This window comes from Uloborus diversus, chromosome 1 (genome assembly GCF_026930045.1).
Source record: "Uloborus diversus isolate 005 chromosome 1, Udiv.v.3.1, whole genome shotgun sequence".
Classification (NCBI taxonomy): Eukaryota; Metazoa; Arthropoda; class Arachnida; order Araneae; family Uloboridae; genus Uloborus; species Uloborus diversus.
In genome coordinates this window covers 129,194,110-129,219,252 of record NC_072731.1, presented here as the reverse complement: position 1 = coordinate 129,219,252, position 25,143 = coordinate 129,194,110, and the positions used below count along the sequence as shown (strand labels likewise).

The 25,143-nt window shown below is 34.2% G+C and overlaps 2 protein-coding genes across 2 annotated transcripts in view; both read right to left on the bottom strand.

Moving 5' to 3' along the window:
• LOC129221252 (DNA-directed RNA polymerase III subunit RPC3-like) overlaps positions 1–3,244 on the bottom strand; it is an 85,752-nt gene extending 82,508 nt beyond the window's left edge. The window contains exon 1 of the mRNA XM_054855711.1: positions 2,866–3,244. Within this exon, the coding sequence (XP_054711686.1) occupies positions 2,866–3,015 (150 nt within the window). The 5' untranslated portion in view covers positions 3,016–3,244. The remainder of the gene's footprint in view (positions 1–2,865) is intronic.
• Positions 3,245–13,947: 10,703 nt separating this feature from the next.
• The window catches only part of LOC129221242 (exportin-4-like), a 113,108-nt gene continuing 101,912 nt past the window's right edge, over positions 13,948–25,143 (bottom strand). The window contains exons 20-24 of the mRNA XM_054855700.1: positions 23,413–23,519; positions 21,104–21,234; positions 18,788–18,908; positions 16,845–16,937; positions 13,948–14,867 (exon numbers count right to left, since the gene is read on the bottom strand). Of these exons, the coding sequence (XP_054711675.1) occupies positions 14,673–14,867; positions 16,845–16,937; positions 18,788–18,908; positions 21,104–21,234; positions 23,413–23,519 (647 nt within the window). The 3' untranslated portion in view covers positions 13,948–14,672. The remainder of the gene's footprint in view (positions 14,868–16,844; positions 16,938–18,787; positions 18,909–21,103; positions 21,235–23,412; positions 23,520–25,143) is intronic.

The following is a 25,143-nucleotide window of genomic DNA, read 5'->3' as shown; positions in this document are numbered from 1 at the left end:
TCCTATTGGTCCAGAAAACGAATTTGAGCCAGTTGTTCCACTATCCAAATACCGAAAAAGATGGCAGAAAGGCAATTCAATGAAATGTAATAAACAAATAGCCCATTGCAATGGTCGTCCAATATAAATTTCAAATTGACGAATCGCGCCACTTTCCCACCCAGTATTGGTTTTAATACCATCGCAACCTACGATGGCTAAATCATCCAGTGAAATTCTTTGTTCATTTAGATATGAAACAATGCTATTCACTATGTCTTTGGCTGATCCACAGTTTGGAGACACGTGGCCAATATAAACGAAATCAGATTCTTTGATAATAGAATAATGCTCTTCTTTCACTGTTCGCCGAAATTGCTTTGATTCAATCTTATCTATATATAAAGTATCATCTTTTCTTCCGTCAAAATAAATACCACAAACGGAGTCTTGTTTAATGCCATTTTGCAGATCTTTTCTATTTTGGCTCTTTTCTCTCCTAATTTTTCGTAATTAATCGTTAAACTAAAATTAAAAAAAAAAGCTGAAAAAGGGCTTAAAGTTTACATTTTTTCAAACATGTAGGTTCCTTGCGTGATCGGAAAATATTGTTTTATTTCAAAAAGATATTTTTTTTTGTTTTGAAGTCTTTACTAAACGTAACTTCTCCGTTCTGTAGCCTGAAAAAGTACATTGAACCAAAAATGTTAAAATTTCGGAAAAAAAACCCGAAATTCTCAACTTTTTCGATTTTTTAGGCTTGTTTCTGGATCAGAAGGTATTATTCGATTTCATTTTTTTTATTTCTGAAGGCTTTACCAATCGTAACTTTTCCGTCTTAGAGCCTTAAAAAGAAACATTAAAACAAAATTTTTGAAAAATCATTAAGAAAACACGAAATTTTCCATTTTTTCAAATATTCAGGCTCGTTGCGGGATCGGAAGATATTATCCGATTTTTAAAATTTTTGTTTTGTTTTGTAAGTCTTCACCAATTGCAACTTTTCCGCACTATTACGATTCGAAAATAAAAACTTTGTTTTTTTCGTTCTACCCTAGTGTGCAGTATTGATACATCAGTTTAGAGAAAAATTCTAAACCAGTTTGATGGCCTGGGATGTACACCGGGTTTTTGTAATGCATCACCCAACCCTAGCATACATACACAGTTCAGTGGTTGGAAGTAGCGACACTACTGGGTCATTCTTCGAAAAGTGTAACTTTTCTGTCACACACCTTTTACAGTAAAAACGTTAAGGAACAATTCATTTAACAATGATTTTTAATTTTATCAAAAATATATCTCTTTATACCTACCAACAATTTTTTAATAATAATTTTTATTTTAGTATATTTTTGGTTCACAACATGTTAATTCTCACCTCCGTGGCATGTCACACACCTTGTGTGACTGTTTATGTTGCTTAACAACTTGTTTAATTAAAAGTATATACTTATTTATTTATTATTCCTTTCACAAGTGTCTCAAATACTAATTGCTTCAGTATATTTAATTTTTTAACATTATGTTTCAGTTCGTTTTAGTAGGACAAAGAGTTATGTCACACAAAAACTTCTCACTTTCTAAAATGCCATTCCACATTAACACGTGACAGTAAGGACATCAAATTTTATTTTCAATGATACAAGGGAGCCCCCTTGTTTATTTTCAGCCATTTTTGTCGAAAAACAAGAAGATAGATTTTGTTCAAAAAACTTAGTGTGGTATACTGACTTCTCACCTCTGTGAACTTGAATTTCAGGGATGTAAATTAATGTAAAAATGAAGTGAATATGTTTTCATATGCTTAACATGTGCAAATTGTATCAACAAAGAAAAAAAAATTCCCTGAAAAATGTATCTATTAGGCATGTTATGATTTAATGGAAATCATAACATATTAATGGAAATTCCTCACCTCCGTGAATCTCCCCTCCGTGACAGACCTTACCAATGTCATTATTTCTGAGGTGAAAATAAATGATGGAGGGGAAATACATCAATACTAGGCAACTTAGCTGGACTATTGTTTATGGTTACTTCTAGTAGGTAACACTTTTATGTAAGAATGGAAAAAAAAGAAAACAAAAGGTTTTGAAATTGAAAAATATTTACGTTCAAAAGTTACGTTTTCTGGAGAATGGCCCTACTGTAATAGCTATTTTTTGTAGTTTGTAGTGTAGTTCAATATTTTTTAAAAATAGTAGAGAAGTGAGTAGTGCACACAAAACAGTAGTTTGTAACTTTTTCTGGAATTTACTTTTAAATAAAGTTCGAAAAAAGAAAAAAAAACGTTCACACAAATCTGACTGGTGTAAATCTTCTGCAAGTACATCAGCGAATGCAATGAAAAATAAGACACCTAAATATACCAGCTGACCTCAGAGCTATCATTTTGACTCCACTCCATACTATCTATCTGTTTGACCCTATTCGTTTGTTTGGCATCGTAATTTTAATATCATCATTATTCAAAACTGAATCAATATGGTTTAGAAGCAGAGAATAAGGGAAAACTACCAATTTCGTAGCACGTTTGTGTCTTCTGGCATCCGAGAGTGTGCAGTTGATGAATGTTGTACATTTCAACTGGATTACTATTTCAATATTCACCAAATATGGTAGCTACCGTAAATGATACAGAAGAGGATGATATTGAACAGCCCTGGACAGGTTACAATATTAGTCTTACAGAAAAGTATGAAAACAGAAATTTTTTGGCATATGTTTATTTATATTGCATAAAGCCTTCTTAGTTATCGAATTCTCGCATTACTTCCGGAGATATCGAAGTCACAACACCACATTTGATACATTTTTCTAATAATTTACATTTTTTATAATAATATCTTTCAAGCTCAAATTAGTAAGAAATGACTCGCTTACTTTTTCCGGAGGAAGAGAGGTACCTCTGATAATCGCAAAAAGAGGGCATGCAGATACTTGCTTCATAATGAAATACCCAACTTTTTGGACGATGTCTCCAAAATATTCTCTGATGAGAACAGAACACAACGATGTGAGGCTCTCAGACATGGTTGTTCAATATGAGCAGTTTTTAAAATCAAAAAAGAATAAGAAGACTCAATGATACTATTTTGAGAATACTAAGTTAACATTTTAGCATTTTTACACTATTTTATTTTGTCAAAAATACATTTACTGGGTATTTTAAGTTAGTTTCAAAGCATAAAATAAAGATCAATTGTGAAAAACTCAAAAACTCGAGTTTTCTTGATCTACAAAATCAAAATAAATAAACTCAAATTACATTATATTAGACGCTTTGAGAGTTGCCAAACGACAGAGATTGAGACTTTTTTTTTTTTTGATTCATAGTATGTTTGCATAGAGCAACCAGTCACTCTCACCATTCACTCCTTCAGATCTTTCCATGCCAATTTTTAATTTTCAAAAGCCCTTGATTGGTACATGAAATATTGAGATATAGTAAATTCCCGATTATCCGCGGAACTGAGTGGCACAAGTGCCGCAGTCAGGGCCGGATTTAGGGGAGGGCAGGCAAGGCTGCTCTGCCCCGGGGCCTCCACAACAACGGGGCCCCACAGTAAAATTTTTACAAAATATCTTAACTTTCACGGGTCGAAAATATCGGATATATGCATATATATCAAAATATTCGGATATATATCAAAGTAATTGGGCACCGAGAACATTGGACGCCGAGCATTTTGGGCGCCGGGAATTTGGGCACCAAGAGCATTAGGCGCCGAGCACATTGTGCTCAATGTTCCCGTCAGCGAATTTTGAAACCCTCTCAATTACAGAGCATTGATGAAATTCGAAAGCTGCCAAAATGGTTGGCGAGAATTTCGCAGTGCTGCTCTTTGCGGAGCGCAATTCTGCGTATGCTCTGCGCATAGGTAGGCATAGTTCCATGACAAGTCCTCTGAGTACTAATAGATATTTTAACTATTGTTTAGCGCCATATACAAAAAGTGTCTGAACATAGAAATTCACAGCATAAGATCAGTGGTGGCCTGGCCCGCCGGGTCGTGTCCCGGTGCGCCCTTCAGCAAAGCGCCCTCACCAGAAATCGGGAAAGAAGTTCTTTTTAGTAATTTCCAAAAAAAAAAAAAAAAAAAAGAAAGAAAGAAAGAAAAAAACAAACGCCTCCTCGGGGAACCATAGAGCACAAGGGCGCCGCCAAAATTTTGCAAATGTCGCAAATAATTGCAAAATTTTGCAATGTCGCAAATAATTGGGTATTTAAATAATGAAAGCCTTTTAATATTTCGCGGCGTCCCTATATGGCAAAATCTTGAACTAGAGAATCGGCTCCATATTACTGTATTTAAAAGAACGTTCCCAGTCGAAACTACTACTGTCAGCGCTTTTGGACCGGTCTAGGAAGATTGGGCGCCGGGAACTTTGGGCGCTGACCATATTGGGCTTCGGGAACTTTGGGCTCCGGGAACATTGGGTGCAGAGATCTTTGTACTATTAAATAAAGTATTTAATAAATTGCTGCAATGTTCATTTATCTAGATGGCCGATGACTGTCTGTATTCCAGATCTTAGAATGCAATAAGTAGGGGTGCCATCCCTGCAAGTGCGATTGCAAGGCAAAATTTTTCTGGGTATATCCCTAAACACAATCCTCCAGTGGAGAGACTGAGATCCCTTTTAAATACCTAGCTGTCAATGTTGTAGACTGTTTCATGCATCTCCCCCCCCCCCCCTCCGGCAACTCTACTTCAGCTTTTATTTTTAGAATAAATTACTGGAATATTTAATTGATAAAATAGCCCATGGTCGCTCTCTATTGCAGATTTTAGTCTGCTTCGCAGCAAAAACGCGACCCCCCTACTAAAGAATCTTAACTAAAATTATTTTTCAAGAAATTCTCTAAAAATTTTAAAACTATAATCCTTGCCCTAACTCCCCCCCCCCCCATCCTTATACATAGGTACCCTTCTTTTGGGTTTTATTATTACAATAGATCTGAACCATTTATTTGAGATGGCCGATGGTTGTCTTTATTGCAGATCTTAGATGGTAGGAACATTAGTTGAGGATGGCCACCCCCCCCCCCCTTTCCAAATCGGGAAATATGTGTTTAAAATTTTTAAAAAGAAAGTTAAAAAATTTGGCTAATTGAAAGTTGCAGAAATATTTGGAGGCTGCTTGAGAATTTAATTTGAGATACATAGTTACATCTAATGCAGAGGAGGGGGGAAAGGCAATCCCTCCTCCCCTCCCCTGCATCAGATGTAACACACTGATCTAGTCAACTGATATCGTCCAAAATGCTCGGCGCCCAAAGTTCCCGGCACCCAAAATGCTCGGCGCCCAAAGTTACCGACGCCCAAAATGCTAGGCGATCAATGTTCCTGGCAGTTCCAAGGGCAGTGCTTAGGGGGTGGCAAACTGTCCTGCCGCACAGGGGCGCTAAAATATTTTGAAGTTAAGGGGCCGTTAAAATATCGTGAAAAAATATCTTCTTTTTAATGGTACCAACAAAAGAAGATGCAATGGGACAAACTTAAGCAACAGCGCATTAAAAATAGGCTATTTTTCATGTGAACGATTTTGACAGCTACTTTGAATGCCAATAACCTTTAGAAAATTAATATTTACGCTCTGCAATTATATCCCATTAAAAGCATGTACATTGAAATAGAATTAAAGTAAAAGCTTTTGAGTCATTTTTGTTCAGAATTTATGATATTCTAAAATCCAGGAAAAAGTTTCTCCTCTGCGTTTTTCTTGCGACTTTGCATGCGTGCTACACAAAAGTTAATGAACTCAAATTCATAAAAAAAAAATAAAAAAAAAAAATTGAATTCTTAAATTTTGAATTTAAATTATGTTTTTCGCAATCATGAGTTGCGACAGGACCCTACTCATTGGTTACTACTCTACTCACTTGTTTCTAGACACAGCTCTTGTCCCTCCAAGTCTACCCTCCTGTTGAACGGAGAAGTGTGTATTAGTTGTGTATGTGTAGGCTTTTGTGTGTGTATAGACCTGTGTGTATGCACGTTCGCATGTATGTATGTGTGTGAGTGTGTATGTGTATGAGCGTGCGTGTGTCTAGGACATGGACGCCACTGACTAGGAGCGACTACCGGAGGACGGAGTCGCGCCTGCAGATGGCGGTGGTGGTTGAAAAAGGCACGGAACATCAAAGACGGTCAAATGAGAACAATAAGCAATCGTGATTGCTCAAAAATACTAGAACGTATTGAAAACCAAAAGTACTTTGAGCTCCTAAGATTTTGGGCATCCAGTGTGATAAAATTTCCCATAATCTGAACTTAAACATGGCAATTTGTTACGACAGACAGAATGTAAAACTCATTTTTCTATCCTTATTCGAAAGAACACCATCGAAGAAAAAACTTATTTTGAAAGAAAAAAATCTGTTCTTTCTAATGTTACAGTAAAACCACTCCTAACGGACACCCTTCAAATGTGGACACCTCTCTTATGCGGGCAATTTTTAATTCCCCTCATTCCAAGGCAAATCGCATTATTAAACCCCATCCTGCGGACACCCCTTTATTGGGAGGGATTTTACTGTATTAACGAAAAGAAAATGCGAGGTGACAAACTTGAACTACAGCAATTTGAAAATAAGCTATTTTTAACTTGAACTGTTTTGATAGCCACTTTGAATCACAATATCTTCTAGAAAATAGATACTTAAGCTCTGAAACTGTAACCCATTAAAAACAAGTATTTTTACAATGGAATCACGAAGTATGAGCCTTTGAATTATTTTTTTTCAGATTTTATGACAAACTAAAATCCAGGAAAAAATTTCCCCGCCACGCTTTTTCACAAGTTTACACACATGCTATAAAAAATCTATAATCAGCTCAAATTTCCAAAAATACTTGAATGTATTAACAGCTAATTGCACTTTAAACGCCAAAAATTTCTGGCTTCCAGTGTGATAAAATTTTCTGCAAACTTAGTCTAAACTTGGCAGTTTGGCATAAAAAGCTGATCCATCATTTTGGATCACAATTTTCAGACATCCTAGATTCTCAGGAATTGGATCTAGGAAGCTGAAAAATTGCATAGGCTAGTTTCAAAGGCATCTCTACACCTCTATAAATTTTCATCCAAAACGGAGATGGTCGAACGGGGTCACTTGACTTGGAATGATTCCATATTTGCTAGTAATAAAAATAAGTGAAAAGAGGGGAAAAAGGTCAAAATTTTTCATTCGTTTTCCAAACGTCGTTCTGAAGTTAGATTTCAATCTCGTATTTCATGCTCCCCCCCCCCTCAGGGCTAAAAACAACGCAATTTGGATACCAGTCTTTATTTCATCAATTACATCTCTTTCGGATTCCAAAAATTTTCTTTGCAACCATATTTTGCATCATATTTTTCACATAAATTTTTTAATTACTTATAAAAATTTGGAACTAAGTTATACAGCTGGGTGACACACTACAATGGGTTATGTTTTGGAAGAGAATAAATAAATAACAAAAATGATTATCGACTATTAAAACAAATTTCGCACAGGGCTGATAAAACTCTAAGCACGCCCCTGTGTCTGTGTACGCCTATGCCACAGAAATTCAGTTGGTTTCAGAAGGGGGAGAGGCCAACCCCACCCCCTTCAGAAGTAAAAAACCGACACTTTTTCAAGTTCAAAATTAACAATTGATCGATGATAAAATTGATTGATTCACAAGTTTAAAGAAAGAAAAATTGATTTAACGAGCTGATGTGTACATCACATGACTTCTTTTTGCGCTAATTTAATGGTAATAGTGCCTTGGACATGGAGTAAGCAAAGAAACACTTCAAATATTTTCACCCCAAGTTTGTTGCGAACCGAAGCAAAAAAACAAACGTTTTATACAGATTAATTTTCCCAATATTGCTAATTTTAATGTGATTCAATGGTTAACTTTCTAAATATCGCCAATAATGGCCAAATTGAAACCAGATTTAAAAAAAAAAATGTCGCCAAGTTGGCGACCAAAAGCTTGGCGATATATTGCCAAGTGATTGCCAAATTAAAAAGCAATTGAGTTTGCATTGAAATTAACAATGATTTTCCCCCCAATAAGGTGTAAAAAACAACTTTTGGAGCATCGTAATGAAACTAAAAAGTGAGGTGCAGAACTAGACCCACTAGAAATCTTAAATACCAAATTTCAACTTTGTAGGACATACTGTTTTTGAGTTACGTAAGATACGTACATACAGACGTCACGAGAAAACTTGTTGTAATTAACTTGGGTATCATCAAAATGGATATTTTGGGTGTCTATACGTTCTTAGGCATGTATCCATGTGTGGTCGGGTTGAAAAAAAAAACTCAATATTCATTCGGGGGATAGCAAAATGGAAATTAAGGCCGATTTTTGAGCGAATTTTTTTTCGCCAATACAATACTTACTTTTTGATAAAAGGAAGTAATAAGAATGTTTTGCATATTAATTCTGTTATTATATCATTAAATTTTAAATAAAGCTATAAATTGGAAGGGGGAGGACTACTGTAGCCATCTGCTCCGATCTGTGAGACCTAGTCTCGAATTTTTTAGAGGAAGTCATTAACAAAATTACATTCAAACCCGGTAGCCCAATTAAGTAAAATAAAAATGGGTCGCTTTTAGGGGTATTGTGCACCGCCCATCTAGCCTGAAATCCTACCTCCCAAGTACATCCTTTAATTCTCCACTTTTTTGGTACTATCGAATGTCTTTACTGAGGTATTGGCATCGAGTAAATTAATTTATAAATAAAATGAATCAAGACATCTTTCGAGGCTCATTAAAGTGGAGACCTCCTCACAATTTCCACCTTACACATGCTAAAAATGGGGCCCTGCAACGATTACAAGTGTAGGGTGTTTGTTGTTGACTTTAGATTGAAAGCGCTCTCTTTGAAAATGTTTTTCAAAATGTCTTTTGAAGCAGTTTTATTTTTAACACACCTGACTAACAAGAAGCTTTTTCACATCTTTTCAAAAATTATGAATTTGTTCCTTACGAGATATTCAAATAATATTAGTGATTTTATTATGTACTTTTGGAAAAAAGAAAATGAAACAAAAATTTATTTACTAGAATTAATTTTCATAATGTGAATGTTAACATTAGTAAGTAGGTGATACAGAAACTCCTTAGGAATTAAAATAATGGACTCTCAATATGTTGAAATCTGCTTAAGTCGACACGTTTCACTTTCTTTCATTAAGTCAATCAAAATATGCTTACGAAAGATAATTTTAGAACTTCTGAAAATTTGTATACGTAAAAAGGCTAAGTAATAATTTAGAATTCCATTTGAAATTTCTCTGATACCTTTAAAGATAGAATACTTTTTCAAGTTAAAATCTAAGAGAGAGAGAGAGAGAAAAAAAAAACAAGCACATCAAATTCTATTAATTGACAGCTGGAATTTTCTAAATTGCATTGTATCTTAAAATTTAATGGGAACGTATTAGAAAAATTTAATCGCTAATACAAATACATGTTGTAAATGAAGAACTCTTTTGAAATAATGTAACTCGCTTACTTGTTACAAAAAGGTAATCCATAATCGGCTTGGCCTAGAATGTCAATATTCTTAAAAACTGAGTTAAGTGTAAAAAAAGAAAGCATTCCACCACTGCCACTGTATTCTTACAGTTAATTTCAGTAGCATCTATATGTTATTTATTATTGTAGAATCAGATTTTCACAGTATTCTTATACAGTTGAATTTGCAAATCACAACACACAGAAATCATGCATGGAAGAGGAATTAAGTGTTTATAATTTCATGATAAAATGGCATGAAAATAATATTGTAACAATGCACATGTGCTGCAAGTCTACTGCAGTTGGTTTTGAATGCAATATAATTCCTGCAAATGTGCATTAGGATGGAAATTGAAGCAATGCAGTGCCAAAGTGGACAGATTGGGAACCTTTCCTATTTCCATAACACGGGGAGCATTTTTAGAAATTGTTATAGCCATTAAGCACAGGGGAATCTACTGGAGAGAGAGAGAGAGAGAGAGAGAGCCATGTCTACACATATCAATTTTAGACAATGATAGGTTGTACAAAAAAAAAAAAAAAAAAAACCCTGTGTAATGATGTATTTATTGCATGAGTATTCTGAATCAAAAACAAGAAAGTCTTAGAAATAAGATATTTTATTTTACAACTACAAACGTTTTGTAGAATAAAATTTCATATAAAACATTTTACAAAAATGAAGTCGGAGAAGTGATATTCACACTTATGAAAATAAATAATAAATGACCAAACAAAAAGTGGCTCAATGACTGGTCGAGATATCTTAACTGAAATACTGCAAAGCTGTCTCTAATCCTTCAAAATATATCACACATCCAAGTTTTTTTTTTTTTTTCCAATGAGAGGGAAATCAAATAAGTGATCAGCAATGATGTTTTATAATTAATCACAAATCTGCCTTTGATAATGATTCACATTTCACTTACATTGTGAATATGCGGAATAGTGACCCTTTCAGAGTCCCCGTGAAAAATATTTCAGAAAATGATATCCTTAACTCAAATGTACAGTGAATTCTATCAAATATCTAAAAGTTAAATAGGATTTCAAATGAAAAATATTTAACTTACAGTAAAGTCTGGAAATGATATTTAAGGCAACAGTATTATAGATGAGAAATATTGGGAAACTGAATTAGTTCAATCTTATAGAACTAAATTTAATATTATGGTATTCAATTCAAGCTTACAATGTTATAAAATGGATCTAGAGATAAATTTAACTCCATGGCATAGTCTGATGAAATTCACTGCCCCCCTTTCTTTTAAAAGAAGATAATGAACCAACAACTTTGACTTTGAAAAGTAAACTAAAATCTTGAAAATAAAAGTACCCCGAATTAAGAGAACAAGCTAATGGGAAAATGCTGATTATTTATCCACTTATACTGTTTATTGATAGTGATGACAAGGGACTAATACACTGGTCTAGGAAAGGTTGTTGCATGACTGATGTAGGATCAAAATTCATCATATTCTCATAAGATGGATGAAAATAATATTATTCAATAATAAGAAAAAAAGTTGAACTTCAACCCTGAGTAAATCAATTATGTAAAACCAGCTCATCTAAATTTCTATTTTTGAGCTGCACTTTGGAGTTGCATGGCAGCTTTCCCCCTTCTTTTAAATGTAGCTTGCTGTTACAATACCGTTTGTGAATACTTTTTAGAGTAATACTTCAAATTTTAGATTTTATATGATTGTATTTGAGTGACTATGTTTTTAACTAACGGTAAAAACAATGGTACTAGGAAACAAACAAATGTGTAATTAATCATATGTTATTTACAAAAAAAAAAAAATAATAATAATAATAATAACAATAATAAAATAAAAATAAATAAATAAATAAATAAACAAAAGACTACATTTCATTTTTGGAGAAAAGAAAGGTTATCGAGGCTATTTTATAAAAAAAAAAAAATCACACTTGTAAATAGTAGCACTTTTTCAAGTTGCATTCATTTCGATGAAACAATAAAACAATAAAATAACTTTTACAACACAACACCTTAAGTATTTTTATGTTATTGACAGACTTATTAATATAATTTGAGAGCAAAAACACTTAGCACCAATTGTTTTCACTGACACAACTGCAAGAAGAAGAATTAGACCATGAGCTTGTTGTGACATTGACGAGTTTGAGTCATGTTCCAAGAAGAAACCAAAATTGTTCCCAAGAGCATGGCACAGTGAGAATTTATTTAGAGGGTTCCACTGTTGTGATTCCAAGAAACAATATTACAAACAGCATAAATACATATACGAGTCATCCCACAGAATTTCAAAAATGAGTTGCTGAATCATTTTTTTTTTTTTTTGCTTTATATTTTTATGCAATAAAAAAAATTCTTAATGCTACTAATAAAACTGAAATGCTGTTTAAAACACTAGTTCATGAATACTAATCTCATTACCAGCATGAGTTTTTTTCACGTTACGTCCTTACTACTTATATTTTTTCTGAAAAAAAAAAAAGAAAAAAAAAACAAGGTTTTTTTAAAAATAATTACATAAACAATTACAATTTTCCCAGTAAACAAATGAACGTGTCTAAGACCAGCTCCCTACCTCCTTACAAACCACTGGGTATCTGGAATGAAACCAATAGCAACGGATTTGGAAGTTTCCGACAAAGTCATTTTGCCCAGTCAGCTCCCTCTTTAATTCAAGCATCTAGAGGCTTTAATTAAAAGATACAAGAAATAAGAACCACTGCCCTTTTTTCAGCATTTATATTTTCAAATTTGATGATGCTAAGTAGATAAGCATGAGTATGGCAAATTAAATTACAAAGAAACAATGACACCATTCGATTTTTGTATCATAAACAATCACTACTGATGGCAGTATAAGGTACCACCAGCTTTCTCATTTTTTTAAAACTCTTTCAAAGCTAGTAGTACTTTGAAATCAGATTCTATGTAGTTTATTAAATATAAACATTCTACTTTTTGTACAGCTTGTATGTGAAAAGGTGTCAGTTTATCATAGAAAAAATCATAGCTTTTTTTTTGTCCTACGCCAGTCACATGTTGCATCTGTGCTATTAGAGAAATTGCATTGTAACACTGTGTTAACTCATGTTCTAAGTGCCACCTACCTTTACACTACAATCGATGACGAATGTGCTTTTTAACTCTTCTACCAAATTAACCAAATCTTGCAACATCCCAAGCTGCTTTATATTTTTTAGTTGATAAACATCTAGGGTAAATGTTTGATAGCTCATTTTCCAATTTTTTTTTTTTAACTTACAGAGGCGCAAATTAACCTCTAAGCACAGCTTGAAGACCAAAGGAAATAAATTTAAAAATACATACACTATACACAATATATTTAAGTGAGCCTTGCAAAATTAGAGGCACTTGTACAAAAAGTTATCCAAATAATATTCCTACCTTTTGACTAGTAAGCTATCAAAATGTTGATTATTGAAAATTCAAAATGTTAATGGTTATAATTGAATAGGAAAAGGGAAAAGCAGTTGGATTTATTAGGAACATGTTTACAAGTATAAATAACACAAACTGTTATATCTTTTCCCCCATTATATAATTATTTTCAAAAACTAGGATTTTGAGTATTATTTCAGTTTATTATAAAGTTTAATTTTTAAAGTAATCAACTTAGGAAAAAAAAAAACACATAACCCATGAATTTTACACATGATCACAAACACCAAATCCTTTTGGGCTTTTCAGTGCATCATAGGGCATACGTAAAATTGAAAGGAATTCTGCGGAATGACACATATATACATGCACACATATACGTAAGGAAAATGAAACATGAAAAATTGAGACAATAAAAGCAGTAAGCTTGGAATAATAAATGCTTTAAAAGAGCAATAATGAAAATGAACAGCAGCTTTTTAAACTATGAGTAGACTCATTCAAAATGGCATTTTTACTTTTGATAAAGCCTATTTATATGCTCTGTACAAGCGTGGAACTTTTTATGCCACTGCTTGAAAAGACACACACATACATACAAAGAAAAAGCTGTTTTAATGAAAAGTCTAAAAGTGGAAAAATAAGAATTAACCATCTTTTCATCTAACACACATTATGAATAGGAATAGCCACCACATGATTTAATAGGGAGAGAAACCATAGCATGACTCAAATATTGTACAAGAAAGAAATTCTGTACAGGTAGCAGAGCCACCTCTACTCAACAGGAGATTCCAAGTGACCATTTAGAAATTGCATCGCTTAGATCAGTGGTGCCTACCTTTGGTCCGCGGGCCAGATATGGCCTGTGAAGGCGATCCATGTGACCTGCTGTTTTGTTGAATGTAAGTCGAAAAATATATTCTCGAAACTTCCAAAACAAGAATGCCTTATTATGAAAGACTGTTGTAAATGTGAAGACAAATAGTAAGAAATTTCTTTCTAAAAACAAATTGAAACAGCATATCAATAAAAAAAGCATGCAGTAATGATAATAAAAGTTCCTGATTTGTAATTTCCTTTCCCGTGTTATATATCAGAAAATATTTAAAGATATTTTAATTTTGTATGTGTTGTGGCCCGCAAGATTCATCTTAGTATGAGCCTTGGGGTAAAAAAAAAAAAGTTGGGCACCACTGGCTTAGATCATTCACTGCTTTACAATGAAACAAGAATAAGCTTACTGTATTGTTCATCATGGAGGGTAAAGGTATGCATACTAAGTAGTTTGTTCATATCCCTTCCTGAGGAAAATAATATTATTTTTCATTGTGGCTCTATGTTGTGGCAGAGGCAGTATTTCTTTCCCCAACCAGTGACAAAAGATTTACATTTGTATCTTATGACAATCAAACATATATACAAAAGTACTGTACAGATGCAAGAGGAAAATGTCCCACCAACATTTATGTTTGGCAGCTATCTTCGATCTTTGGAATTCATAATGTCCAACTCCCATCTTTGGATATCTGATGAACTTTAATGAAACAATTGCGAGAAAAGTCAAATGAACTCCATCACAACAGTTGCAAAAAATGCTGCAAAGTGAATAACCTTAAGTAACACTAGGCACTCACCTCTTCCCAAATTGGTTCATTTCTTTTCAAAGTTATATACAGATTTTATCAGTACAGTTGTGACCGGTGACCAGATTGCCCACTTTGCAGCATTGAAAATACAGAAGTCTGCGTGCACTGAAGCGAAGTTATCTTATTTGACGCATAGGTATCCCCTCGCTTCAGTGACAAATCTCTCTAACTCATCCCGGAACTTGATGCGACTATAACGGTCAAGACTGAGTGTGATGCTGGCATCAAGGAGGGTAAAGGCCTCCCCAAGCCTTCGGCGAACTTCAGGCTCAGGGCGAGACTCTACTAGCTCCGCAACAGCTGATTTGTATTGTGCCTGGAAAAGAGATAAAGTAAATTAAAACAACATGCTGACAAAGCATTGCAATATCCTAACTCTTCTAAGCATAGGGGTGCAGCAGGGTTTCAGAAATGGGGGTACCACTGTACCAGGAGGTTGAAATTGAACTTGGAAAGGCTCCCATACTTGCTTGCTTAAGGAAAATGTTCAAATAAGTTGAGTAAAAAAACATTTTAAAAGCGTATGAGGGAAGAAATTAATGAGCCTAAAAATGCAAAATTTTAGCCACTTTTGTATTAACTTTCACTTCTATGTGCTAATGGGGGTACCACGGTACTCCTGGAGATCCCGGTGTGCACGCCTATGCTTCTAAGTACACCAGAAAATCCATTAATATTGATCACCAAGTAGTGTTATGGAAAACCTCTGGTCCAAAGCTCCTTAATTCTTTTCCCGTTAGACATCCCTATTTGTGACAGCTAATTTGTTTAGCATTCTTAATTTGAGAAAAATAATGTTTGCTACAGGGTTTGAAAACTATATGTCTCGACATGCCAGAGGCTTAATCAAGAAACACTGTTTCCAAAAAATAAATATGCTGTACTTCAGTACCAGATTTAGGGGGAGCAAGCCGCGGGCTCTTGCCCCAGATAGCAACTTTTGAGGGCAGCAATTACAGAGAGGGGCGCCATTATTCTTCGGGGAATGGGCACTCCTAGCTTAAGTTTCTGCGTTCTTAGATCTCCAATAGAAAACCACAATCCAGCCATCTCACAGAAAAAATACTCCAGCCATTAATTCTAATAATAAAAAGCTAAAGCAGGATGCCTATACCATTGAAATTTTTAGAGATGCTATTTCGAAAGGAATTTTGCCTCTTTTGTAAAAGTTGCAGTTTTGGGGGGGGGGGGGGGAGAGGATGCTCGATAAAATCCAGGGTGGGGGCCATCGCTCTAGGGGGAGATAGGAAACTCTAGCTGAAGTTCCTGCATTCTAAGATTTGCAATAGAGAACAGTCATTGGTTATTTTGTTGAATAAATATTCCTGCAATTTCTTCCAATAGTAATAGCTAAAGCATATATGCCCATGTGGCCCATGCATATGTGTATGGGGGGGGGAGGGGGTAATAGCACAGAATATACCATTGAAAATTTAAGAGAAGTAAATGGAATTTAATTTCTTTATTATGAAGTTGTGTTCTATTTTTTGGGTTAAAATTAAAAATGAAATTTAAAAAATCTTCAATTAGATGATTTTTTTTTCTGATTTTTTAGAGTTGCAACCCAGCAATTTGTTATTCGGGAAGGCCTAGCCCGGATGCAAACATGATTTCAGAATGGAATACAGATTAAAATGCAATTTTCAAAACCTGACTTCATATCTCACTTATTATTTTATTTCTTTGGAAGTTTTAGCTGAAAGAATGAGATCAAATTTTGTACCATCTCACTGTCACTCTCGGCAATTTCATTAAGATGGAAATTTATCTCGAGAAGGAAAGTCTTGTACCCATGAAAGGTGTATTAATTAGCATTCAAACAAATCCAGCATAAAACATTTTAAGTTTCAAAACTGCTTGATTGACATGACTGGGAAAATTTTATTGCCAATTGCTTTCTATTTTTTTTTTTTTTGGAAATGGATCATAGTCTGACATTGAAGTAAATTTTTTCTCATAACTGTCCGATTTTTTGAGGTTTTCAAAAATTGAGTTGTCCATGTGTGTCCTCCCTTTCCCTACATAATTTAATAGGTGTCTGTACAAGTAAATAATGTGGTGTCCATATCCAAATTTTTTTTTGAACAAATGTTTTATTTTAGGTCTGTAGGACTTGAAATAAAGTACACAACACTACAAATATACACAAGTCTCTTTCTAATGATTTTGCATAGAAAATATGATATAGCACTTAACACCACGCCATCTATGGTAGACAAATGCCGTATTAGGCAAGAGGTCATAATGTTTTAGATCTTCAGTATATATAATATAATGCAATAAATATACTCACATGAAAACAACAAATAAGGGTGTAGAGTGTGCTACTACCAGCCTGTGTCAAGTCTGTGTCAAGGGGCTGGAACAATAGCATTTCTAGCAGAATCTGGCAAAGAAATAAAGCTGTTAATTAAATGAATTTCAGTTTTGATCATATTTACTTGGATAAGATTAGTTTTCATTCATTTTCAACAGTTCAAAACTTCCATTACTATGTTCATACTGATAAAATTTTTTGAATGCATATGAATAGAAATACACAGGGCTGGATTTGGAAATGTGGAGTTCCCGGGGCAACGAAGGAGTGGAGGCCCCTAATCAGGGTTCGAAAAGATCATCATATTTTCGAAAATATCCGATATTTTCATATATATCCGAATATTTTGATATACACAGTGCGTCCAATAGAAAAGGTGACTGATTTAATATTTGCGGAACTATTAGCGCTATCTATGAAAGAATGATTGTGTTAAATGCACGCACATTTCAATTCTTTTCTGGATTAATTTCCAAGCGTTAGCAACATCGTTTGAAACGTGATAATGTAAATTCTAGAAGAAGTCGCTTGGCCTCGGTCGAGAAAAAAAAAAAAAAAAAAGAGCAGCGCGCTAACATTAAATTTTGTTTTAAATTGGTTAAAAGTGCCACAGAAGCATTTGAATTGATGAAAACTGTTTATGGTAGTGAAGTACTGAGTCGTAAGAATGTTTTTAAGTGGTATGCAAGATTTCGTGATGGTAGAGGCAGCTTAGAAGATGATCCAAGACGAGGTCATTCAGTAACAGTTCGAAATGATGCGAACATTGAGAGTGACTGAAATCCTACGAAATGATTGTTGTGTCTTTACTCGACTCGTCGAAGAGCTTACTGGCACACCTAAATTCACTGTCCATCTCATTTTAATGGAAAACTTAGGAAAAAGGAAAGTCTGTGCTCACTTTGTATCGCACACATTGACTGACGACCAAAAACATTGCAGAGTGGAACTCTGCAGAGACATGCAACAAACGGCCACTAGGGATCCAAGCTTCAAGGCAAACATTGTAACTGGGGATGAAACCTGATGTTTCAAGTATAAACCACTCACAAAACGTCAAGTGCGGAGTGGAAGAGCCCAGAAGAAACCAAACCAAAAAAAGTGCATGGAAAAAAGCCGAATCAAGACTCCCCTCACAGTTTTCTTTGATTCGAAGGATATCATCCATAAGGAATTCGTGCCAGAATGTGAATCAGTTAATGCTGCTTACTACATGAGTGTTTTGAAGCGTTTATGGGCGAGAGTTCATCGAGTTGGACCTGAATACCAAAACCAAGGGACATGGTCTTTTTTGCATGACAATGCGTCGGCACACAAAAGTTTGATTGTACGTGACTTCGTGGCCAAAAAAAAAGTATTGTGGTGCTTGATCACCATCAGTTTTCCCCTAATTTGGCTCCAGCGGATTTCTGGTTGTTCCCCAAATTGAAATTGGCAATGAAAGGCAAACATTTTACCACAATTTCAGATATTCAGGCAGCTACGACGGCGACATCAAGGGCAATTTCAAAAGATGGGTTTGAAAAGTGCTTCAAAAAATTTCACGACCGCTTCCAGCATTGTATTGACTCCCAAGGTGTGTATTTTGAACAAATCATCTTGTAAACTAGAAAAAAATTATGTCTTGTACCTTATTAAAAATCAGTCACCTTTTCTCTTGGACGCACTGTGTATATGTATATATCCGATATTCTCCATCAGCACTTAAATAGTAAATGCATCATGAAGTTACTGATATTTATTTTTTATATTATTATTTATAGGGGAGAAAAAACGTAAAATTTGCTGACCTGTGAAAGTTAGGAAATTTTGTAAAAATTTTATTGTGGGGCCCCTTTGTTGTGGAGGCCCCGGGGCAGTAGCCCCGCCTGCCCTCCCCTAAATCCGGCCCTGGAAATACAAAAGAAAGATTCTCTAACCTTGATGAATGGTTCTAGAGCTGTGAAGTTAGGGTGTTGGTTAGTACCCATGTGATTGATCACATACAGACCCAGGATTGACAAGTAATCCAGGCACAAGGATGTTATTTCGGGAGTAAATCTAGAGATGAGTCAAGGCATTTGTAATCCAAATGTTCAAAAAAAGGAATTTAAGGACCAAAAATTAAAAATAAGATACTATTTTTATTAAAAAAAAGAAGAAATTTTAAAAAGTTTTGTGCAAATAAAGCATTTAATATACACTATTCAGATTCACCTAACAAAAGTAATATGATGCAGTCAGAAGCACAGGGATGTAAGTGGACATTTTCAAGTTTTGAGTAAAATGCATTTAAACATAACATCCTAGGTAGGTTTTCATTGATTTTGTTTTCTAAATCATGCTGTACAGCAGCACGTACCAGAGCTACTAGTACTATGTCTTGCTCCAAGACAGAGGAGAGGTTACCCTACTATTTGTACTGGTTATGTCCAAGTTATTAATTTTGCCACTTACATCCCTTTGCTTCTCACTGCCTCATACGTCAAAACTGACTAATGACTTCTTTTGAACAATATTGAAGCTTTAACTATTACTAAAAGCAATGATTTTAACTTAAATGCTTTAAACTTACAAGAAAATTAAATATAAAAGTTCCAAAATGTACATCATTACCATACGTAAGTTACATTATCATAGTCCAACAATAATTAAACATAAACTTATCAAGTTTTCATATAAGTGCTTTACTTATTGATAAAATTATTGATGGAATTTTACTTTACTTAAGTAAACTAAGAAGAGAAATAGTTGAACAACAGAATAAATGAGTTTCAGATTAAATTAAATGGTAGTGGTTCAAAATAGAGCCATCTAAAAACGAGTAAGTTTTCAAAATTTGGGACAAAATCGGAAATCCTTAACTACTGAAAGACAAAGTTTTCCCCTGTATTACAATCAGATCAAAGATGTGTGGGTTCCTTAAGAACACATTTATTAAGTTTGCTCTATTCACAACAGAGAAAACAGTTTGGAATTTGTGTACAAAATAAAACAGGTCCAAATATTTGTCAGTTAAATGTACAAAAATGTCAAAATTGATAAATTAAAAAAAAAAAAAACTAAAATGAAAAAATAGTGATTTCCAGAGAATAACTGGAGCTGCAATTAAAACTAATTGGATTCTACTGGAGTAGTTTTAAAAAACTGCAATCCATTTGATCCCAGTTGATTTTCTTTTGTATTTTACAAAAAAGAGAAAACTTGATGCCAAAAGCCTTCTAATAGACTGATAACATGGTAAAAATAATTTTAAAAAGAAGGGGGGGGGGGGGAGGAGGAGTTTTAAAAATAAAGAAAGGTATTTTAGGGGACCAATGCTAAATTTCCTGCCAGCTGGTCCCACATAGTCAATTGTTACTAATCCTCAAAGAACCTGCATATTTGTGGAGCAAGAGACTGTGTTCAACTGTGGAAAATAATTTTTCAACTGCAGCATTACTAGACAGAGAAGAATTGTAATACCAAAATGCTTCTTCAATCATTGGAAATTTGATGCATTGTAATGGCTGTGTCCTCACAGCACAAAGCTTACTTCATCTAGAACATTTTAGTACTGCATTACTTCTGAGGAACTGTTTAGTGCTACTCATAAAAAAAAAACACCGAATAGCCCTGTTCTTGATTCTTTCTCCAACAAGCGGAAGGTCTGTAAACTTTTGTACAACTGCTTAGAGTCCACGGATCATAGTCACTTTCAGAGAAAACATAAATATTTTAGGCACTACTACTTGGTAATAGTTTTAATTAACTAGTGCCAAACACTATATGTACACATATAAACAAATTTGCTGTCAGTACTTAAGAACCACTCTTTACTTTCATCTCCTTATTTTGTCATACAGCAATGTTTTGCACTAAAGAGGAAAGTGATGTTTGTTGTAACTGCAAATTATACTTATGCAACTTATCCCTCCATTTGCATAATTTTATTTCATACTTTTAGTGATACCTTTAAAATTTAAATTTTTTTACAAGTCACTAAACAGTCTATATTTTCATTATATTGTGACAGCAAGAACAACAAAAAGAAACAATGTAAAATGCCAGTAAAAAGAAGCAATGTTGGATCTACGGGTGTGAGCAAGCCGGGACCCTTGCCCTGGGTGGCAAATTCCTCTCATTTCTATGTTTTTTGTTATTGACACATGATATAAAAACTTGATGGGTAGGGGTGGCAGTTTTTAGACTTGACCCGCCTCAAAAAAATCATCGATTTGGCACTGAAAAGAAGATAACATGTGAATAAAGGATACGAGGTGAGTCCAAGACGAACAGAGTTGAAGAGGGACTTGAAAAGGTTTTCTTCAATGTCAAACAGTTTGTTGGGGTGAATCTCACATACAAAAGTGATCAGTTTGTAGTATTGCGTGCACAAGGTCGGGAACTATAAAACACAATGAAAAATCAGAAAACAGTTGATTGAAAAATTTGCCAATATTATTAACATACATTTAAATGATTCAAACTTGATTTGGAGAAAAGCATTATTTTTCTTGGCCAGAAATTGAATAAAACTTAAAGTTTATCAGTTATTCTTTAAAAATTTAAGATCTTTGAATAGTCATTAATAACTTATAAATCAATCTAATAACCTAAGAGAGAAAACATTTCAATCATTTCAAGCAAGTGTTCTTATTACTTAAACTACATAACTCAAAGATACTACAGTGAATAAAATATCCAGAGTTAAAACATACATTTGAATTTTTCAAAAGCAAAGAAACGCCAAGAGCACTAATTGATCCCTTATCAACCTTGAAACCAACCACGCAGAACTACAAGCGTATACCAAATAGCTTGTAAAGGTATTTATGATCATATGCACATAGTTATATATATATGTTTGTAGCACTGGTTAGGGGCAGTAAGCTACAGCATACCGCCCAAGCCTTTACCTTCACTTTAGGAAATGAGCAGCATCATGTTTATCAACTCTCAATGGTAAACTAAAGTCATTTTAGCTACCAGTGAGAAGGTAATCTCGGCTTCAGTGAGAGGTCAAACGTCTCCAAATTGGTTATGGCTATTTCAGACTGCTGATTGCTAATCAGCATGAAACTTCAGTATCTAAATGCTGTAAGAGTGCTGTTTGGAATTGCTTTTTGTTTTGCTTTTAGCCAGCTTTGGGTTGTTTTTAACTTTACAACTTACTAACTAACAGAGTCAATTACTTTAAAACTTATCATACTTGTAGCTACTAAAAATCAAAATCTGCTATTTCAAAATTCAACTGCTGTGGAAAACGAAACACTAGTTCTTACATCACAAGAAGAAAAATAAAAAATACAGATGCTAGTAGAAAAGTGCCACACAACACCAGCATCACATGATTTATCTATCTTAAAAATGTTAGTTAAGTTGTAAAATAGACTAAATTTTATCTATGCCTAGATATTCTCAGAAATCTAAAGGTTTGAAGTTGAGTTTAAAAATTTAAAGGAATATTTTAACATATAACATAATTATATGAATGACAAAAGCTATATTACCTGGGAATTTGAAAAATCTAGTTTTGAATAATGAAAATGGATACACCAATAAGAGTCGGCAAGCAATACAAGCTGAGGCCGGAGCCCCAGTGGTAAATAACATTTGTGATCAATTATTAATCACACTGATTGCACAGCACTCAAATAGGGTGGGATCAAGGTATCTCATGTCTAAACATCCAGCTGGGATTTAACAGTTACTCACGGCCAGAGTCATATAAAAATATAAAGTATCCGTGCACGCAACTCAAAAGTATCTGTAAGCTAATAATTGTCTCTCATGTAAAAACGGGGAGGGGTGGGTATATACTATTCATTTATAACTTTTACAAATTAATTAAATAATATCAGTTTAAAACAAATTAGAAGTAAGAATTTGAACGATTATCGGGAGATGTGCGTACCCACAGCAAATACACCCACCGAACATGCGGGTGTATATACTATCTGGTAATAATTTTTACACTCTAAATAAATAATATCAATTTAAAACGAATTAGAAGTAAAGAGTATGAACTTTTTTTTATGATTATCGGTACTCTACGTAATAGTATACGGACATAATTCCATGTACTTATGGAGGTAGATGTTTCAGGGTGGTCCACTTCCTTGCACAGAACTTTTCCCACAAATACAGCAATAAATTACAAAATGATAAAAATTTAGGTAATAGTGACCTACTAACACTTTGGTCCAAAGTACTATTATTAAGGAACAAAACTTCTTTTCTTTATACAGTTGGCTCTCTGTTTAACAACGCTCTACTTAACGATTTTCTCTATTTAAAGTCGGCTTTTTATGGTCCCCAATGCTCCACAGTAGTTTTAAAAGCATTCTATTTAATGACACATTCTACTTAAAGACGATTCTCTGTGGTCCTTTGAAAGTCGTTAAACAGAGAGTCAACTGTATTTGAAGAGAGAACATAATAAGCAGTTTGGGAAAAAAGCATTTGGGGGATTAACCAAAAGAAAAGATGATGTTTGCCTTACTTTTACAATTAAAAAACCAAAGGTTTAGGGAGACAGTGCCCCCCATCCGAAGTACAGCAGTGAGTCAAGAATACTACTTACATTGAGAAGCTCCTTGCTCATGAGTGGCATGATTATGTTGAGCCCGAACAGCACCACATCCGCTGCAGTGCAACATGGCTCCCCAGTCTCAGTGACAGGTGTTGGCGCTGAAACAGAATTGTTATGTAAGCCATGGATATACTCAAACTTTTATGGTTTATACATGGTTAGGAACAGAAGTGAACTTTGATCATTTGGAAAACATTGAAAAATAAAGGAGACAATAACAGTATACATATAGAGACAGAAAGTAAAAGAGAAAGCAAAACCCCACTTGATAAGGCTCATAGTAGTTAGATTATCACATTTGTTTCTATACAGCAATTTATATGGCATTGATCATTTAAACTAACCACTTGACATAATGGCAGCCTGTGCTATTATTCCTTTCTTATATTGTACTGATAACAACTAACAAAGAACCCTTCAATGCTGAAATATGAATATTCTGCTAGAAATATTTATAACAAAATCAGTTATCAGCATATCATTAAGTGTTTTAAAAAACTGACGGCCATTCAGTGTTGCCATTCACAGTGCAAAGTATTTAATTTGAGTCTTTACTCACGTGTATTGGCAACAATTTGGTTGATAGCAAGCATAGAGCGCAATATTTAATTTGCTTCTTGATTATCATAACATGGAAACATAGTAGAAAGATGCAGCAAAGTGCATCATTTGTGACGTCATCAAGACCACCCCTTGTTTGAAAAATCAGACATTTTAAAATATTAATTAAAAAAAAAACTTCTGGGAATATGAAAGTATTTTCTGGGTCCAAGTTGTTTTTTTTGCTCATTCTATTCATTTCAATGACTAAAAGTAGTACTTTTGACTGAAGGAAACCACCCCATTGCAACAATAAAAAAGATAAATTGCAATAGACTGTCGTTTGCGTATTTCGCGTGATTTTAGTTGTTGGAAAATGACCAGAAAATTGCAATAATTCAAACTTTTTAACTGTTGCCATCTTGTGTTTGTTAACAAATAAATGTTTGTAATTATTTTAAGCAAGGCTTTTAAAATAATTTTCAATTTTCATTCTTTGCTTTGCTTTTCAGATAAATGGGTAATTGGGATGATCATCAAGTTTTCGCGTGTGTAATTTTTTGTTGGGAGTATTGCTTTCTCACAAGCATGGGGAGGGATCAGAATTATAAGAAAGATATAGAAGAAAGTTTCGTGATGGCCACAACATACTAGTTTTTTTTGAAGACATAAAGATGCAAGAGGAATAGCAGAGCTATGTATTTAGTGCCATTGAAAACTTTCCATCATTTTTAAACCTTTTTCGAGGGTATGGAAAGTAAAGCCTTATTAGAAGGAATTCTAGTAATATGCATGAGAGACTGATGAGCTCTTATTTCACTGATGCCTTCAACTTACCATAACACAGCCATTTTAACTGTACATTTATCTTCACTTAAACCATTTAAGCACCACCTCCAGTATTTTTGTGAATTTCGGCAAGATTTACAGAGCCAAGAATACAGTATTTTACGATACCAGATGTGATACAGCTGATGATTTGGGCGTAGTTGAGATTCTAAACTGTTGGGCTAAATGCCTTTATTTTTGTTTCTTGAAGGATTTCACCAATATTGTTTTTTAAAAAAAATTGTAACTTACCTTTTGCCATTCCGGGAAAAACCTTACACGAGAAATCCCTTCCACCTGCCACCGACACTCAAATGTCCGAGTTTGAATCGAAAGTGTTCGGAAAAATATGTG